The sequence below is a fragment of the Passer domesticus genome, chromosome 1, assembly GCF_036417665.1.
Source record: "Passer domesticus isolate bPasDom1 chromosome 1, bPasDom1.hap1, whole genome shotgun sequence".
Lineage (NCBI taxonomy): Eukaryota > Metazoa > Chordata > Aves > Passeriformes > Passeridae > Passer > Passer domesticus.
Window position 1 is genome coordinate 15,288,421 of NC_087474.1, and position 20,079 is coordinate 15,308,499.

Genomic DNA, 20,079 nt, shown 5'->3' on the forward strand with positions numbered 1-20,079 from the left:
TTGTTCCTTTGCATTCTACAAGCCTATTCCTTTAGTCTGCATTAAAGGAAGAAAAATTGATTACATTTGTTGGTATAAAGAAATGAGAAATCATTTGATTGTTACTTTCCTTCATGGAAGGGCTATAGCAATATACATCATTAAAGGGTTGATTAGTGGGGCATCTTAGATGGTAAACTGAATATTACTGTTATTTATTTGATGTATTTTTGTTAGCAGCTGTTTTTCATAAAGGATGTCCTGGAATTCTCTTTGTTACTCAAATTAACAAAAGCAGGATTTTTTTTTTAAGTACCCTGTATTTTTAATAGAATTCTTGTATTAATTCTGTCTGTGAGTGCTTTTTTTAGACAGTTGTGACATGGAGATACAATGACAGGAACAAATCCTACAGAACATTGTCAGAAATCTGTATGTGAATTTTTAGAAGAGTATGTCTCGATTTGTACTCAGTTTCAAATATCTTTGTTCCAACTTCAGTCTGTACTCACATTTCTTGAAAAATGTGGGAATGTACTCACATTTCTACTTCCCTTGAAAAGATTGCTTGCAGAACATTTTAAAGAGTACAGTTTAAATAAATGTACCTAAATATTCTGTGGTGTTGAGGTGAACCAAATTTCAAGTTATGACAGTAAGAGTCAGCCTATTCACACAGCTTTTTAAATTATTATCATTGAGTTAGGGTACTTTCCAATTCTTTGTTACCTGTCTTGTGTTACTCATGAACAAATTAGACTCAAAGACTTTTCTACAGCTAATTAATTTAGAATACCTGGAACATCTGAGAGTCATGGGAACTACTATGAACAATGTGTGAACAGAAGAAAATTAAAATCAGTGTCTAATGCTGAAGTTACTGTCTAGTTTTAATTATATTTATCACAATATAACAAAACATGTAGAGAAAGCCTCATGTTAAATATTAAGTACTCATTGTATTACTGTATCTTTGTTCTTTTGTTTTCAGATGGAGAAAATCCTCCCAGAAACCATATGAATGAAGGGGGATATAACAAACCAGTTCATCACACTGTGATTAAAACTGAAAGCTCAGTAATAAAATCAGGAGTGAGAGCAGAAGCAAGTGCCAATGAGGATTACGTGTCACCCCCCAAATACAAAAGCAGCTTACTGAATCGTTACCTAAATGACTCATTGAGACACGTCATGGCTACTAATGCAGCTATGATGGAAAAAACAAGGCAAAGGAATCATTCTGGTTCATTTAGTTCCAATGAATTTGAGGAAGAACTGGTGTCTCCATCATCATCAGAGACAGAAGGCAATTTTGTCTATCGGACAGGTAAGGGATATTCTTCTGCATGATTTCTATTACAGACATCTTCAGTAGACAGTGGCTTCTTGAATAAGTGTCACCTGATTGTGCCTTCTATGAGACTGGGTGACTTCAGTCCATCCTCTCATTTGACAGTGGAAAATTCCTGTCCATCTTCTTGCATGGGAGTGGATTACTCCTGTCCATCCTCTCATATCAGAGTGGATAAATCCTGTTCATCCTTTCAGTCTCTGGAGAAGTTCTGCCTGCAGTATCACAGTGAAGTGCAGTTATTGACCACTAATGAAGCTGGTTTGCTTTTCAAATGGAGGAATGGGGATAATTTTTGAAATGACACTTATAGGCCACTTTTTGTTAGCACTAAGACAAGCCTAAGCAAGGAGAAAACTCTGTGTATTCTATTACAATAAGGGAGGACTAGAGGAGGACTGAAGTTCTCCTTAGCCACAGCTGGGAGGAGGAAGAGGGCTTTGAAATTTCAAGGTGGCTATTTGTGACACTTACATGAGTCATATGTCCTTCAGTGGAGTCCTTCCCCTGTTATACAGCACCTTTTCTGTCCTCAGAGTGCCTTGTCCAATATGTGACCCTTTGGTGCTCATGCTTCTCTTAGGAATACAGGCATTAGTGAAGACTCATTTCTGCATCATTCTCCAGAGCTAAGGGGCCTCAGACTTGGCCATTAAATTCCTTACCTTGCTGGTTTTTGAAGGGTTAAACATAGTTTATTATTTTAGTTTTATCAATAAAAACATACAAATGTGATGTAATGTCATCCACTGTATTACCAGTCAGAGCAAGGCACATGGGACTGCCTGGTTCATGCCAGTAAATTGCTGTAAATCAGGGCAAGATCACGACTTGCTTAAGTTCCTGTGAGTCAGGGGGTGCTGGAAGGCTCCTCTTGTGAAACTTCTTCTGTATTTCTTTTGGACATAAGGTAAAAAAAATTTATTTTGAAAAACACGAAGTTTTGCACCTCAGTCTCTGAAGGTCTCCACCAGTGTCTCAGGGTTTCAACTCCTTGCAGCAGCCCCTTGTTGTCCTGGGCCTTTCTTGGCAGGTTACTCTGTCTGGGACCACCCTGAGGGCAGCATCACTTTGGGCATGGATGTTGCTGAAAAGTACGGGAGGATTTTGCAGTGAAGTTAATACAGATTTAGATTTTGCACTTGGTTCCCCTTGGCTTCCTTGGCAGGCAGGTTCAGGTGCCTTTGCAACTTCTCCACTTTGCAGCCTTTACCCCCTCTTTTCTTCTTTCCTGGCACATTTCCTGTGGGTTTTTTTGTCCATGTGGAAGGGTCACAAGTCTGAGTTCTGGTGGGGATTAGGAGGATGTTTGTGTGTGCAGGTTGTTGGGAATGATTTGGGGCCCTGTAGAGAAATGGGGTCTCGTGGAGAGAAAGAATAGTGCATGCTCAATTAATAAGTTTCAAAATAAACTCTCTCTGTTAGTTTTGGGTTTTTTTCCTGAACATACCAAATGCATTTGGCCTGCATTATAAGTATATTGTCTGCCAAGCTTTATTTTTAAGTGAAAAGTTACTCAAAAGCAGATGCAGAACCTCAGATATGTAAACTTCTGTTTTTCTGTACTTTATATCATAACCTAAAAATGGATGCAATGACTTTCTAAAATTTATAATAAATTTGCTACTGAATTAAGTTCTTCTTGACAAATTTCAAGCTGCACTGAAAAATATGATCATTAATGTGAAGGCTGAGGGTGGCACACCGTAGCTATGTAAATTTACCAGCTGTGCTGGAATGACTAAAAACTAGTATATTTGTCCTTAAAGTTCCTAAGTGACATTCCTGGAACTCCTCCTGAGATTGTATTTAATTCAGTTCCTAAATATCTTCCTTGACATTTTCACATTTTTTGAGAACAGACCAGCAGCTCTTAGGATATAGTTTTATTCTTTTTGCATTTCAAAAGCAGACAAGGGTTATGTAGAAAGAAAAAAAAAAGATCATATATATACACATCATAGACATATGATATATATATATATAATGAATTTTTTGCTGTATCACTGCTATAGATGTGTGAACATTCAGGAAATATAAGGTATAAATGGGCTTTTTTCAGTTACAAGATTACAGTCCCATTAATGATTTTCTGATATTACACATGCAGGAATTAAACTTTTAATTAAGAAAGCATATCTTTTCAAGGTATTGTCCATTTATGAAACTTACCTTCAAATAGATGAAATTATCCACATGATTGTTAGGTAAGGAGAGATAAATAAGTATGATATACTTTTTTAATGTTTTTTCTTTGTAATTGGTATACCTGGGTTGGCAGTTCCCAGTGCAGTACAGTACTAGACCTTTATCTGTGTTTTTACTAAAATAGCTGTAATACATTTTGATTAAGCAAATAGCACAGTATGCCTGACTTTACCACTCTTACCTTCCTGAAAGTGGCAAGTGTATTTTTAAGTGAGATATCACCACGTAAAAGAAGTTCCACACTGCAATTTCTTGTAGCACAAAACAGGTTATTTTTAACACAAAGGAGCTGTTGCAGGCTTGTACGAGTCCCTACTAAATATTTTAATTTATGAAGACATTTTAAGCAGCATTTCAAAAAGCACAGAGTGAGAACTGATTGATGTTTTATTTTTGAGAAATGTTTGGCAAGGTCGTTGTGCCTGTAAGGACGGGAAGTCACTGGAGTTTAAGCTAATTCTCTATCGTGCTTTCCTGGAAAGGTAACATTTTGTAGCAGATCAGGAGTAAGAAAGCTAATTCGCCCTGTCTGGTTCTGATTAGGGTCTGGACCCCGATTTCAGGTACATCAGTGTGTCTGGAGCTGCTTTGTGTGCCCAGCGCCCGGGGTCAGCGTGGCCATGCGTGTCTCAACAGCCTAGCCAAATTAACGGTGTATGCGTGCAGTGTCCAATAACAAAAACAAGAAATTGCAGTTTAAACTTTATAAGGAAAACGGGTTGTAGAGGTTCCCATTTCAGCCATTAACATGCTTATAAACACGGGACCATATGCTACTCCGGCTTCATGCAACTGGGAAATCCCACATAAAGATCAAGGACAGGCTGTGTAAGTGACTGTCGGCAGAGCAGCCTCTTTATACCTCCGTGCAATTACCGTGAGCTCATGGGAAGCAGTTTCGCTGCTGGAGCAGGAGCAGCAAACCCCAAGTGGGAGCCTGGCAGGTGCAGTGCCCACACTGCCATTCCCTGGGCATTTCTCCCCCAGGGAGCTGCTGCAGCAGGCGGCATGGGCAGACAGTGCCGGCAGCCGGGGAAGAGCGCGGTGCCACGGGGATGGCACAGGCTTCCATAAGCCCTTCTGTCGTAAGCTGATATTCTTATGGATATAGCGGGACACACACAAGTGTGTTCACTTAAAGCAGAAAATTTCGGTTCAGATCAATCCTGGTGCAGGTATAATATATAAGTATAGATAATTGGTGAAATATGCGTCTTAAACTGATGACTGAAAGGCTCGGTTCAATGTTTTTGTTTAGCTAAAAAGCCGTGTTGGAGAACTGGTTTTCACTAACTGCTTGGCATGCAGTCACTCACAGCGGGTTCTCTGTGTGACAGGAATAAGTGAAAGCAGACTTGTCTACCCGTATTTGTTGTACAAATGCATGCAGAAATAACAGTCCTGACTGCAACGAGCACTCCAGAAATCTACAAGGAAAAGATCTAATGTTTGTAGTGAAGCTGAATATTAATCTAAAGAGGCAACGTCAGTCTTTGGTTTACGGATCACTAAAATGCTGACTTTTCTGTAATCAAGCTGCAGTGCTCCCTGAGTCCCCTATTGTCAGTCACCTGCAGAAACAAAATGTTCTGCATCATTGTAGCACAAGGAAATGAAAAATTCCCAGCTTTCTGGGATATTGTTGTCTAGTGAAAGGAAGGAAAAATTAAAGCAAGAGAAAAAAGAGATGAAATAGCAGGACAGGGAGTCCTTTTTCTGTAGGCAGATTTTTCATTGATTTCACTTTATATGTTACTTAGCACAGTAGAAAAGCCAGAACAAATAAAAACAGTGAGGAAACTCAAGACTTGCAGGCCTGGAAAAGAGGGTGGTTTAAAGAAGTGCTTGAATGACTGGCCGATTTTTGATGTTTGATCTCTATTTTTAGACATTTATACTCAGGAGTGCGCTCTGTTTCTGATGCTTTCATTACTACTGAATTTTTCTTTCCTCTCACCTTCATTTCTTTCTTTCCTTTGGATCTTGCAAAGTTGGTGATTTATAAAGCACTATCCTGGGTCATTTATTGCAGCACGCTGAGCACCTCTGATGAGACCCTCGGCACTCTGCAGGATCAGGTCCACATTCCTACAGAGCACTTAAATTAAGGGTGTAGCCATGCACAGAACTACTGTAGAGAGACACAAACTGCAGAACAGTGCTGTGATTTTGTGTGGTCCTTGCCAACTTTTCCTTGCAATTTAACATTTTTAGAAATTAACGTGTAATTTAAAAATAAGCCATAAAATTTGAAAGCATAATATGAACACAATGGAACCTGTTTTCAGAAACAACTCAAGGGACCTACAAAAACTGCTCACAGCAGTGACTTTTGCAAGTTGGATCTAAACAGTGCTGGAGACCTTGGGGATACTTTGAAATAAATGGTAACCTGGGAAAGCTGAAGGAGGTCTTTTTTGCAGATCCTAATGTCATCCAGAAGTGAAATATAAAAGGTGAATGTCAAGTACAGTATTAAATGCACACAGCAGCATAACTGCAATTTGAAGGTTACAATTTAAGATCGTATTTCTGCAGGAATTTTATTATTACATGACTGATTCATCAACTAAAATAGCATGGAATTGAGAATTGAGGAGAAGATTGTGTTTAATTTACTGTTCTGTTGTTTTTTCTAAAGAAAGAATAAAAGGAAATGGCTTTACTGCACGGGAAGCATCAGGTTTAATACACCAGATGTGATAGCCCAAACCTGAGAACTTTAAAGATCCCACCCGTTCCCTGCTAGTTTGGTTCACTTATTGCATTTCTTTCAGTTCAAACACCACAAATCAAATAAGCTGTTTTTTTAGTTCTCTTTAGTTTCTTGATTTCTCAGTACCTGAGCTGCAAGGGGAGTGGGTCAGGCTTTTCTCCACATGACCCCAAAAAACAGTGCTTCACCAAAACTGAACCTTTTTTCGTGGAAATGTAGCAGTTCCAACCTCTGTCAAGTAGGAGAATGGAGGGAGAGAGTGCTGGGTGGACTGGGAACAGCAACAGCTGGGGCAGAGCACTGTCCCAAAAGCCTGGGCACCCAGGGACTGCAGCCAGCAAGGAAGAGCTTTGCCTGGAGCCAGCCCTGCTGGGAGGGGAAGCAGCACTCTGGGCAGTGCAGTTTTCCTGTGCTACTTCTCTCCATTCTTTCATTGGAAAAGAGTATTTGTTTTCTCACAGGTGCTGGATGCAAAAACTGTGCATTCTTGGTTTATCTGTTTGTTTTCAGATGCAAAAAGGTTATGAATGTTTAAGGCTTTTTTTTCTGTTTAAACACAAAATATTAAAGATTCCGGAGATCTGCCTGGATGCAGATAAGATGTGCTTCAATAGCAGCATATTTGTGCCTGTTTTATAATTCAGGTGTAATTGCTGTGGAGACCCCACAGAGCAGAGGCAGACTGTGGGCACGTCTTCTGGTTTTGCTTCTGTTGATGTCATGGCAAATTTTCCACATGCTTCAGTAAAAACTGTCTTGAGCCAGGTATTGGCTGCAGAGGATTTTCTGCAAACCAGCTTGCCTCAGAGCAGCACGTGTCAGGACTCCTGACAGCTTTATCATTGTAGGGAATGGGATGTTCCTGCATGAACGATTTGAAATGGAAAATATTACAACATTTGACTGAAAAATCAGAGAAGACACCAAAAAAATCAGGGCACCAGCCATGTTTCTATGGCCACGGGTTGTTGCTGCCTGTGCTGGTACAGCAAGCCTGCCTTTGTTTCTCCAAGACCATTAAAATTTTCCCAATGCAAATATTCACTGCAGTGGCCAAAAAGCATCAGGTCCCTGTGCTTGCCCAAGACCTCTCTTAGACACAGCAGGAAAAATGTGTGGTCACCAATTTCTAACAACTATATATTTTAATACTCCTCTTTAGAGTTAGTCAATGCTCCAGGCCTCAGCAAGGGCTGTTCTTTGGCAAGTCTTAGGCTTCACTCATTTAGTGAAGGTGTTTTCAAAGAGAAAAAAATATTTATCCCCATTTTCCCATTGTTCCGAATGTCTTCAGAATTATGCTTGGTTTTAAAACCTGGGGCCAGCCAAAATGTGAATGTTTCAGGAAATTATGTGCATGGAAAAGCACATAGTCATAAATCAGTCTGTTTTCCAGTTTTAGCTCTAGACTGCATGGTTAGTAATGAATATAATAGGGAAATTAGTTAGAAAATTAGCAGTTAATTTAAGGATATTTAAAGAGTGTGTGAAACTACAGCTTGGGAAAACTCATTTAGTGAAATGGATGTGATTCCTTCTCTCCTTCCACTGCCTGAGAAGGACTTTTCCCCAGTAGCCAAGTTTGTGTGCAGATTTCTTGCAGCAGAAACGCCAGGCTCACGTGCTGCCTTGCCATGGCTTGTGCCCTGATTCAGGGGTGCCTCAGCCTTGCAAGCATCCAGACTGCAAAAAGAAACACTGCTCAGAGAGGAGGGCAGAGTGGGGCTCGGGGGAGGTAACGAGACGAGGTAAATGAGCTGTGTACCAGCTGGAGCAGAGCAGCAGAAGGTCCTGGGTGCTGCAGCCCTGTTCAAGAGCCAGGGACAGAGCAGGGAAGCACCAGGCAAGAGCAGTGGTTTGCATCCCGTGGGATGTCTCCGTAGCCTGGCTGCCCCATGCTGCCTTGGTGTGCATGCAGAGGGGCCCTGGCACTGCTGCTGTCCCCCAGAATGCTTTGAAGGCACAAAGGAGGGTGTGTCTGCTCTGTCCCTTACCCAGGAGACCCAGCAGCAAAATGTGAGTATCAGCTGTTTGTGGCAAAGGGGAGATGTATGCCAATGAACTTTTAAAATATAGCACGATTTTATACATGGAATAGCAAAACAGAGGAATAAAACACAGAGATGTGTGCTGTCACCTCATCAGAAGTGGCTTAGAAATCACACACAACTTTATATCAGTGATGGGGTAGCACTTTTGAGCAGACAAAGCCATGGCTGGGGGCAGATCACTGGGTTGTTCTGGCTCCAACACTGAAATGTGCCTGTCCTGCTCCTCAGGGCTCTTGTGGCGCTGCAGCTGACTCTGTTCCTGCACCAAGACATCTGCTCACGGCACCTGCATGAAGAGAAATGACAGGGACAAAACTCTTCCTTATTGCCCAGTGGATCACTTTTACATATGAAATCTATAATCTTCATCACGAGTAACCACTGCCTTACTAACATACTAATCTGTGTGCAGTGCAAGAAAGTGTGACCAGGAGGGGACAGGGTGCAGACAAGGCAGGCACAGGCGAGACAGGGTAGTAGCAGAAGGGAAAAAAGGGCTGGACTTTTCACATTCTGGCTGGGGCAGTAAACTTAAAGGAATGGCAAGCCCATAAAAGTTTCACTTCTTTCTGGAAAAACATCTGAATTGAAACTTCACACCTGGCATGAGTTTTCTGCATGTCCCAGCCTCCTTCCGCCGCTGCTGGGGAGAAATAATGTGACTTTGGGTAAATCCTGGTAGATTCTGCTTGTAGTGCAGACTGTCCCTCGTGCAGTTTTAGTTACCTTGCTGCTGTTCATGTTGCTGTACTTAAGGTTGTACCTGTGTTTCCATTAGAACCCTTTTAATCTGCAAATTTATGACCCAGCTGTAAAAATTCAATCCAGACTGAAACTTGGCATGAACAGTGTTCACTCTCCCATCTGTGGAAGGGATTTAAGCAGGTACATCCCAGTAATAACCATCTGAGTGAGGCTTGTAAATTTGGAGCATGATGACTGGTGAAAAAAACTGTGAGCTTCTCAGTAGTCCTGGAGTCTGAAATATTTTATGCCTGTGGTGAAACTAGTGAAAAGCAGCTTGTTTGTGTTCAGTCATATAGCTGTAAATAAAGAAAATGTTTTGGGTCTTTCTGTGTTTGCTTACATGCACAAACACACACGTTTTCCTTACCATGGCAAGATTTTGATATGAGTGGCAAACGCTTGAAACTCTCCACTCTCATGCACCAAAGCAGTGTTTGATGATTCTCAAATAGGTTAAAAAATTGTATTTGTGCTGGTGCAAATGGTAGAATTTAGCTATTGATTGTAATAGAAAAAAATTAGGGAAATAAGAAGACTGGATTGTTTTCTTTTGGGTGAGATTTTTTTTTTAATTCTTCTTAAAATGCTGTAAAAAAGGATACAGTATTGAACAGCAAAATTAGTTTTATTCACCATTGCTTCCTCCCATTTTAATTTTCTTTTCTAAAAAGCTAGACACTGAACATACCTGACAAGATAAACAAATGATCTTATCTGATCCAGCAAATCCTATTTCCCTTTGCAGATTTGTGGGTTTTAAAAGTAATTCTGTAATTTGAAAAAAAAAAAAACCAACCCAACCCTCCTATATGTGTTTAACTGAAATTTTTTAGGTCATTTGTCCATAATGTGAATACCAGAAACATAATGATGAAAGCAGTGTAGTGAGACCAGACTTCTGATATTTCATGTGTACTCACAGAGAAGCTTTTGGGAGGGTTTTGACACAATTTGAGAAGTGGACTGAAGGGATATCTGCATGGAATAATTCTGGGCTGTGGATGAGTTTGTACAGAGCAATTCAGAAAATGTCAGGAGCCTGTAGGCATTGTTTGTGAATGGGAGTTTTGTCAGCTTGAAGGAGAAAGGGGAGTGCTTTTAAAAACACCTGTTCTGCAAAACCTTGTCTAGTGTTCATCTGTAGAGTTCAATTTCTAATTATCCAGAAAGCCAGAGTTGGATTCAGTGATATTAAATCCACTTCACTACAGACTTAAAAACTTGGGTATGAGATAAAGAGGCAGATGTGGAAATTACCAGTGATTACTAAAGACCTGTTGAGGTCTTTTATGCTTTATGGCATTAAATTGGCATCAAATCACCACTTTAGATCTGCTAAAGGAGAAATACGTCCTAACAGTAAAAGCATGCAAAAGGCTTGTATAAGTGAGTTTTATGTGAGCTAAAAAAAAAAGAAGGACCGAGAGTTTTTTAAAGCAGGGAAGAGATTTGGAGAGGTAAATTACATTGTAGAAAATCTGGAAAAGTGAAAAACTATTCAAACAGAAGGAGATCAGATAAACATTTCAAGCTGGAATAGCTGAAAAGAAACACAAAAATAGGTAAAGCAAAATTCTAATGAGGCATGAAATCTGTTTTCCTTAATTTTTCACAGTGGCCTTGAAACCCGATGTCAGAGACTCTATCTCTGTTCTTTCACTGATGGCCAGAAATTGAGGTTATGATGACCAGATCATTTGGTATGGCACTGACATTTCAAGTTAAAAGGGATTGCCAAGACTCTCAGTTATGACACTAAAATATACCACTATTTCTAGAGCCAATTTTCAGTCCCTCCCTCATGCCTCCACATTGATTTAGGCAACAGATGCACGAAAAGCAAAGCAACATTCAAAATAATCCCCTAGCTGAGGCTGGGGGAAGGCTGGCTAGTGGGCTGTAGCCAAAATTCCTTAAATGTTACAATGTTTTACATTTCTAAATGTAAAAACTTTCTTTCCAATGTGAGGTACCAGCCAAATGTCTTAGTTACGGTATCTCAGAGTGAAAACTGGCATGTGGCCTTGTGGTCATTTGTGGGTATTGACAGATTTACACCCTCGAAGATCAAGTTAAACCTTGTCCCTTTCTCCATCTCCCCTTACTCTGTCAGGGTGTTTTTTCTCTCTGTTACTATTTGTCAACTTAAATCCCTTTTTTTTTTTCTTTTTTTTTTTTTTTTCTGGAAAAATGAAGGCTCTTCACGACCTGGCTCTTCAGGAGCAAATTGCCTCAAATTCTTTCTGCTAGCCAAGGTATTTTGTAATGCATTGCAAAACAGCGGCAGGGCTGCGCTCCTTGCACGGGGTGTGCTTTGTGGGCCAGACACTGCGGGCAGTTTTAATGAGGTCTTGGTGTGCTGCAGAATTCCTCTCGGCCCTTGACTTCAGGGAGACTTTTACCCCAGGGCCCTGTTTGTCTAATTGCTCTTTCTACCCCAAGGAGCAGGACCTGGCTTTGTCCCACTGTGGCTGCTCAGGGAGCAGGTTCTGGATCTGGTGTGCAAATCCAATGCTGTGCTCCTGGCTATTTATGGCAGCTTTGCACTGTGGTGGTGGATTGTCCTTTACACAGACACACTAAAATCATTGTCCTACTTTTCTCCCTTTTATGCTTTTTAGCCGGTGTAGCTGTTGATGTTTGCATCAAATAATTTCCCTGGGATCATCTTCAAATAGGAGCTTCCTCCAGAAGGCAGCAGCCTTTGTTCCTTTATCAGGGAAAGCTCTGGGTGTCTGCAGCACTGTTTGTGGCAGCAGTGTCAGAGAGCCACGTGCAGCCTGTGAAGTTTATGTCTGCTGGGGGAGCAGGGCTGCTGGGTGAACCTGGAGCCCCTCTCTGTCTGCAATATCATAATTACAGTAGTTCTGGGCCTCCTACTTGTTGAATCTCAGTAGTGCCAGATTTTTAGTGACACTTTCTGGAGTGAAGAGAAACGAAAAAAGCTGTCCTGCTCTGGCCAGCACTTGAGATTATAGTGGTGTTTGTAAGATATACAGTGCTTCATATATACCCATACACACAGATGCACATGTATTTCCTGAGTGCTCTGTTATGATATTCTCTTGCTGTTTTGCTGTGCTTGTGCCTTCAGCTCAGAGCTGGGCAGAAGTTCACCATGGCAGTGAATTTTGCAGAGGCAGAGGAAAAGAGGCTCCCAACTGTATTGTCTACAAACAATGATATATCTTGCTTTCAAATCCCATACCTTGCTGAGTTGCTTACTCCAGATTGCCCCTGCAAAGCTGAAAGTCTTTTTCACAAAAGTCAGCAGAGAAGACAAGGCTGACCTGCAGGTATTTATCCCAGTAATCTTTTGTTTCATGCAAACGCTTATTTTTGCTGTCTAAACCAATGTGAAGAAATACTTTTTTAAACAATTAAATGAACAAAAATGGCAGGTGTCTTTATAAGCCTGTTTTCCTTTTAGTATTTTGTCCCAGCCTTTCTGCTGCTGTTTCCTCTCCTTGTCTAATGAGAATGTGAGTGATAATTTCTCCTTGCTACATGTGCACATAAGCATTAATTTGTATTTATTACATTTGCTGTGAATCTATACCAGGAAAATGTCCTTAATATTTCTCATTCTTCTATAACTCATTCAAATCACAGACTGACAAACCTGATTCTCTTCCCTCTTATTTCAGAAAGGGTTGACAATTATATCTATACCCAATTCAAAAGGCCTTTATCTTCACCTGATATCTGAAGGACAGGCACTCTGATATGTTTTAAAAGCAATCCTGTGGTAGTGCTGGGAAGTGCAAAAATCCAATTTTTTTTTTGCCAAGATCTGGTCTGTGTTTTGAGTGTTTTGGCCCCAAAGAGTGCTACATGATTTGACACACAATGTTCATGTGTTCACAAATGTCTCCAAACTTCACTTTGTGAACTCCTGCTGCTTTCAGTGGGATCTTTGCTCACAGATCAGACTCTGAGCCTCGGAGAATGTAAGTGTTCATATTTGGGTAGTCCTTATCCTTCATTCCTTGCACAAAGTAGGAAAAATGAAGGCTGCATTCAGTGCTGTGGTGCTACTGCATTTGCTGAGCTTTGGGGAGCTCTGATACCTGCCCGTGGGCTTTGTGGCTGCTCAGAAACACCCCTTCCCTGTCCAGAGCAGTGGCAACACTCAGCCTGATGTGAGCCCACCAAACCCTCTCCTGCCTCATGGCTGTCTCATCTTCCCATCGTGTGTGGACAGCCTCCAGAGGAGTGGTTCCATCCTCCCCACAAGACCAAAACTCCTTTTACAGAAGGTATGGCTTACCTCTGCTGAGATAAACTCCCCATGAGCCACTGGCTCCTGCCCACCACTGCCCATGGGGAACTTGTGTCCCACCATGCAACACCCCCAGCCCCCAGCTGGGAACAGGAGGTCCTGGACAAAAGCCAGGTCTAGGTGAGCTGGCCAAGAGGGAGAGACGAGTGTTGGAGCAAGGTGTCTGAAGGAGGTAGTCAGGAGAGATGGGTTTGTCCTGCCCCTCAGGGTGTGAGGGACATGTGTGCAGTGGGATATCCACCCACAGGGCTCAGCTTCATCCTTGGTGAGCTCTGCTTCATCCCAGGATATTGCTCCCTGGGCCCCTGCACATCTTACAGCTGGAATATGGGTTTAGGTAAATCAGGCGCCCCGAGTTCACAAATACAGGGTAACTGTTTGGAGAGGAGAGGAGGGAGAAAATCAACAAAGGCCTTTGATATATTGTATGTCATCTGTACGTGACACTCCGAGGCCTTCAAATGCTTAAACTAAAAACCTAAATATAATTTAGTTAGTAAAAATATACCTTAGTTATAATAAAATGATAATAGTGGAACTTGGCAACAGAGCAGCTAATAAATACTACACTTTTGAAATGTGCCTGGGATCCAAGTACATACTCTTTTACTGTGTAGTTAAAGCATGTGGCAGGACATGCTAGACCAAGATTTTCTTTTTGTCTTTCCAGTGGAAAACTAAAGTTCTTTGTTTAAGTGAAGCCCGTTGGGAATTTTTCTTAAGTAAAACAAGGAGCTAAAGAATTCCATTCCCTTTTGCCAACTTTTCTTCCTCCTTCAAGCCAAATTATCGATTAATGGGGCATTAAGTAACAAATACTGCCTAGTTAGAATCATACACTTTTTTACTTAGGCTCTTTCAATACTTTCTTATTGGTGCTTCAAACACAGCTGAATTAAAAGATGAGATATTTTACTGGAAATACTACCCTTTCTAAACCTTTTTGACCTTATAAAAAGAAAGGTCAGTAATCTGAAAGTCATTACATTTGCATACTTACCCCTATTTTTGAATTTTTAAATGAAAAAAAAAAATCTGTACTCCTTTAAGGTCTTCTTCCTGAGACTCATTGTTTGCCTTCCTCATTAGCTGTCTCCATTTCGGTACCCTATCGTTTTGCCAGCAGAGCAGCCATGTGAATGCTTGACCATATTTTTGTCTGGCTCTAGTGAAACCGTGATCTGACAATAGAATACTTTTCTCTGGGTTTTCCTTCTTCCCCCAGGGAACCATACTTCAAGGGCAACCTGCTTGTCCAGCATATGAACATGTGGAAAATCCACTGCTATGCACTAATGATTTTCAGATGGGCAATTGTTGCTGAAAATCGTCCCAAGAGCAGCAGCTTCTCCACTGTAGCACCTAACCACTGTGGGATCACATTGCTTGTAGCTGCTCTGGAATAAACCCTTTGCATTTATGTACAGGGTGGTGACATCTGCTGCCTCACACATATGTGGTGACAAAATTTAGGGGACGAAAACGAGGTACAAGTTACAGTTGTGGTTATTTTTTGGCCAGTGTAACATGCATCAAAATCTGACACTTATTTTAGTATAAAAGTATAAATGTAGGAAAAAGTTGAGCTCTGCCAAAGATTCACAACAGCAAGGCAGAAGCACCCTAAATATTGTCCACAAATTAATAGTTTTAAACTTGTGTTTTAAATATTTACAAGGAGACTTGTCACACTCTGGGAGAGAGAAAAATGAGTTTTAAATTTTAAGTAACTTCTATTGCTGTTCTTAGAATATGCATTCTTTTTAAACAACTTTCACTTTTAATCTGTAATTAAAGCCAAAGTTTTCTTTTAATTTTAAAAGCTTGCCCTTGGACTAAACCAACATGGAACATTTTTAAACATTGATCCAAGCTGCTGTAGATACATTTTATTTAAACCACAGAGCCTGCAGTTGGATTCCTTGCTTTGCCAGATCGGCTATGAACTGTAAGTGTGGCAGTAATGATTGTGGAGTCCTGGATGCTTCACTAACAGTGAGGAGGGTTGTTTTTCTGGAGTTGTTCCTCCCTTTGGGCCCTATTCATGAATGACTTAATCTCTGTCTATGATCAAATGTCGTGCAAGTTACTGCGCACAGAAAAATCAAGGAATGCTTCTCTTTCCTGTGTTCCTTACATGGAATTGCTGTGCCTGCCCAGCAAGCAGTTGGAGAGTGGTAAGGGTGGGAAGCAAGCAGCAACAAAAACACACAGAGAAAACCACCAGAAGCAATATAAAAAGAGTGAGACAAAGAAAACAGAGAAAATTTTCTAAGATCTGGTGTGCAAGTTGGATTGAGCCATGCACAAGACAGCTCCAGCTTGTCCAGGCAGCACCAGCTGGAGGGGAAAATGGGCTTTCAGCTGGGGACTGTTACAGGGGCAATTTATTCACCACAAAAAACAAAAGTGTTCCCCAATAATTTGTCTTCAGTGTTGGCCGTAAAGATGATTTCTACTGCATGTTTCTGTTATTGTTTTGTTTGCTTTGAAAAGCAAACATTACTGCTTTGATGGGCAGATCTCAAGAATTTCAGGGAGCAAGTGCTTCTTAGTGTTTTTATCCTTTTGACCTAATTGCTTGTGTAGTAATTCTGTCCTTTGACAGGATGTTACACCACTTTATTTGAAGCCAAGAGCAAGACTTTCATTACTAGTGTTCGTGATTACACAACGCATGCCATGCATGGATTTTTTTCTTGTGATGTTTTGGTATTTTTTTAGAGATCCAGCAGAATACTGGGGTGAAGTGGTGCATAGCTGTCTACAAATTTATACAGGTCTCTTCCTTGCTTTTTAAGTTTCAACAAAGTTGCAGTACAGTTAGGTTCTGTTCTCAGTTAAGAGTGAAGAAAGGACTTACATTATCAGAGTTGTTTTTCTCATCACCAACACCCTGCAGCCACTGCATGAAATTCTGTCTGTGCCTCCGTGCCCTAGTGTGAGGACAGATTGCTATAGCAGGACTCCCACGCCAAACAGTCACCGGTGGCAAATGGGAAATAACTTGACTCAGGTGCTGAACTCCTCCAGCTGTTGATGGGAGTTACACTTGTTTGTCCAGGACAGTGACTGGAATAGTCGTTTAGCTCTTTTTGAGATATTTTCCATCCCTTTAGTACTGACAATGGACTTAAAAGATGTAACTTTCTTTTCAGGTAGGTCACGGCTGGAGTATCGTTTTAGCTCTAGGAGGGAAAAGATAGAAGAAAGGATTGGGAATGAAGGGGAAAATAAAAACTCAGAGCCAGGAAATAAATACAGATAGGAAAATAAAGAGCAGAAAGTTTTGGAAGATTGTAAAGAGAAGATAGTGCTGGGAAAGGATGCTGAAAGGGGAATGATTAAGGAAAGATTAAGGACCAGAACAAAAAGGAAAATGAAATAAAAGGGATCAAAGGGATGAAGGCAAGAATAAAATACCGAGGAAGCAGGTATGGAAATAATGGTAGGAATCTTGAGTGTAACAGGAAAAGGTTCTAGAATAAATTAGAGAAGGGTAGGAGATATCTACATTTTTAACAGTAAAAAATTAGAAGTTTGATATTTTCCTTTTCAACATATTTGAGAAATGAGGACAGATAAGCATTCAAGATACTGCCACTCTTCTTGAAAGGAACCTTTGAGTCCAGTTGTGGTGTCTTGGCATTTCTTTCCATGTTACACAGGCTAAGAGCAAATACACTTCCAGGAAAGGGTATGACCTTGCTTAGAATACAAAGCAAATTAATCCAAACTATTGCTCCATAACTCAGGGCAAAAACACAGCTTATTCTGGGACTGGGAAACACTCCAGTGTTGGTGGTGGTAGTGATGGAGGCGTGTGGTGTTAGTGTGAGGTGTGTGGTTATTAATTTCCCAGTCTCTTGGTGCATCTGCAATCCCTGACTAAGCTGGACACAAAAGTATAGAATACTTCTCATACTTTGGCTTAATCATACCCAATCCAGACTTTGGCGGATTCTACCAAGACCTGTTTTGAAAACTGTAAGTAGTTTTCAGGCTACTGTCAGACAATTTGGCCAAGTGTGGAGGCTTCCTTGGCCCAGTGTTCCTGAAAGTTTTAACTTCTTTTAGGTCTGCTCCTTTCTGTAAATTTTTCAAATCAGATATTCTCTTTGAAATTTTTTCAAGTCATCATCTGTAAGTTAAAGACAGGAATCTTAACCTAATGCATGGTTGGCTGGGGGCAGTGTCTTTGTGCTCCTCTGAGACGAGCATCTGTCAGTAGGGTGGAAAGGACATCACCTGGCATGGACTGGCTGTTTGATCCTGTATGTCAAAACATGCATTCCTGTACAGTTCATGGTATATATGAACCTAAAATATGTCATGCCAGATCTGATAATTACACATATAATTTTCAAGTTCAACAAAAGGTTTTGTTTCCTTTTCCCCCATCATTTTTTAAAGAAACAGAGTGTATCTGAATTAAAAATGTGATTGGTGATGGTGAGTGGGTCGTTCTGTTTACCCTGCCACATTATATAGTACTTTTACTCCTTGTTTGGATAGCAGTCACAAGACCCAGATATCAAGCTGTGAAAGTATTTTTCTTGCAGCAGCCTTTCTTTATTTGGCAGGCAGTGGCTTTGGAGATGCCTCACATTTTGTCATGTGATTGGACTGCTGATGAGGTTTGTGTGTTGCCTCATTTTCCTGGATTCCATCTGAATTAACTCTTCTTTGGGTCACAGTCATTAGCACACTTCTGAATGAGTGGGGCTTTGCATCATAGTGTAATGAACACTAATACTTAATCTCTGTAAGGAAACACCCTGTAAAGAAGGAATTTGCTGCATTTGTTCCACGTGACAGAAATCTGTTTTCTGTACCTCCAGCTGTCCACATTGAAAAAACATTCCTTCTTCACAGTAATATTCCTTCGTGAAACATGGGAAAATGAGGGGAAATTACTTGTATGTAATTGTTCCATCTAAAAATATTCAGCTTAGTTTTGTAAACACATAAACTAGTTCTTTGTAAACAAGTCTCTTAATTTTCTTTAAACTCAGTATTTACATGTTATTTTAGCGAAGCTGGGTATATCAAACACATATGGTTCCTATTGCATCAGGGACTTTCTTAATTTTGGTGTTCTAATTGAAGAGACATTTTTGAAATCATGCTAACTTTACAGAAACTAATCTGACTTTGTTGGGTCTAGGCTTTATTCTTCCATCTGTCACCACACTCTGGAACCATTTTCCACTTTAAATGTGCAGCAGTAACAGTATACCTCATGGACTTTGAATTGCCTCAATACTTCTAGTGTGTGATGTGGAAATATGGTTTGGGGTAGTTGAGGCTGGGGAACTGACAGGGCATTACTTGAAGGGGAGAGAATTAGGAAGAGGCATTAGGGAAGGAATGAGAGTAGGAACTATAATTTATTAATAAAATTTTTGCCTTATTCATGGATAATTTATAACACAAAATACCCCAGACTGAGTAGTATCTTCAACTAGACAAAATTTCTATCCACATCAGAGAAATACTGCAGGTCTCCTTTAAAATATAAGATATTCTATAGATGTCACGAAACAACTATTTCCCTCAGATAACACAAAATTTCACTTTGGCATCCAACATGTATTAATTTTCCCTCCTACAAATAATAGGCAGAGAACTATTAAGTTTACATTTGAGGTGGGAGCATTTGAAATAGAAAACACATTTCTGTCTCAGGCAGGGCTGTTATGGTTTCTGCTGTGTGGGCTTCCACTGCAGGTGCATGTTCTGCAGAGAGCTGAGCAAGGCCCCTGTGCTGCAGGTAGTGGTGGGGTGTGTGTCTGAATTCTGGGTGAATACATCTTTCCCAAGAATACAGAATAAATTGCCTTTTTCTTTCTTTTCTTTTTTTTTTTTATTAGCCAGCAACATGTACAATATAAAGTCCACAAAGGTCATAGAGGTAAATATATTTATTAAATAGAAATACTTGGATCCAGAAACCATTATGAATCATTTTGGTGTTTTAAGTTCAGGATGCAGGGTACATTATTCCAAAAATAATGGTAGCCAAATGTCATTCCCTCCAAGCATTTGTGTAATATCTATTTATCTGTGGGCAGATGACTGCTATGTATAATCAGAGGCAGACTTTTGTCAAATTGAGACTAAGTAAACACAGCTGAACACAAGCAAGTTGGACTACAATTTTTTGCATTCTGCCAGCACTGTTATGACCTTGAAAATGAATGTTTTTTTCAGAGCAATCTGCTTTCAATATGAGAGAAATTTTAGTGTTTTGAATTAACAAGTGTTGACTGAAAATTTGTTCTGTTTAATTTTAATATTTTTTTCCCAATAAATGAAAAGTGTGTATTTGTCCAAAGGAGGGCATCCTTTCTGCTGCTTGGAAAGTAGGGATGTTTTGTACAGAAGTGTTTCTTGCATGTATCTGTGAGAACACAAACAACAGTTAGAGCTGTAAACTCATCTGAAACTTCATCATATAATCAGAGAAAATTTTCTATTGTTTGCTTGAAACATAAATGCTTTTTTTTCTGTACAAGTAAATGTGGAGTTCAGGCAGTAAATTTTATGCCATTACATATTTAGATACTGTTTTCATCATCCTTGAAAACATAGGACTCCTATTTATAACTTTTGCCCATTTTTCTAAAGCTTGGTATCCTTCTAAACGTTTTGTACAGACCCTGTTTTTCTCTGATACCCAAAAAGAAACAAGACCGATTTTATTGCCAAACAGTACAATTTAAATCTTTGTTTTAACATGGAT

General features: G+C 40.2%; 1 protein-coding gene and 1 long non-coding RNA gene across 7 annotated transcripts in view; both read left to right on the forward strand.

The window, feature by feature from the left end:
- Positions 1-20,079, forward strand: part of MKX (mohawk homeobox) — a 48,666-nt gene that overhangs the window by 11,681 nt on the left and 16,906 nt on the right. For all 6 annotated transcript variants that reach the window (XM_064405955.1, XM_064405847.1, XM_064406024.1 and 3 more), the window contains one exon: positions 971-1,306. In XM_064405955.1, the coding sequence (XP_064262025.1) occupies positions 971-1,306 (336 nt within the window). The remainder of the gene's footprint in view (positions 1-970; positions 1,307-20,079) is intronic.
- LOC135291950 (uncharacterized) lies at positions 7,763-9,375 on the forward strand. Its single transcript, XR_010354592.1, has 2 exons — positions 7,763-8,270; positions 8,534-9,375. It is a non-coding gene; the product is annotated as an uncharacterized LOC135291950 (long non-coding RNA).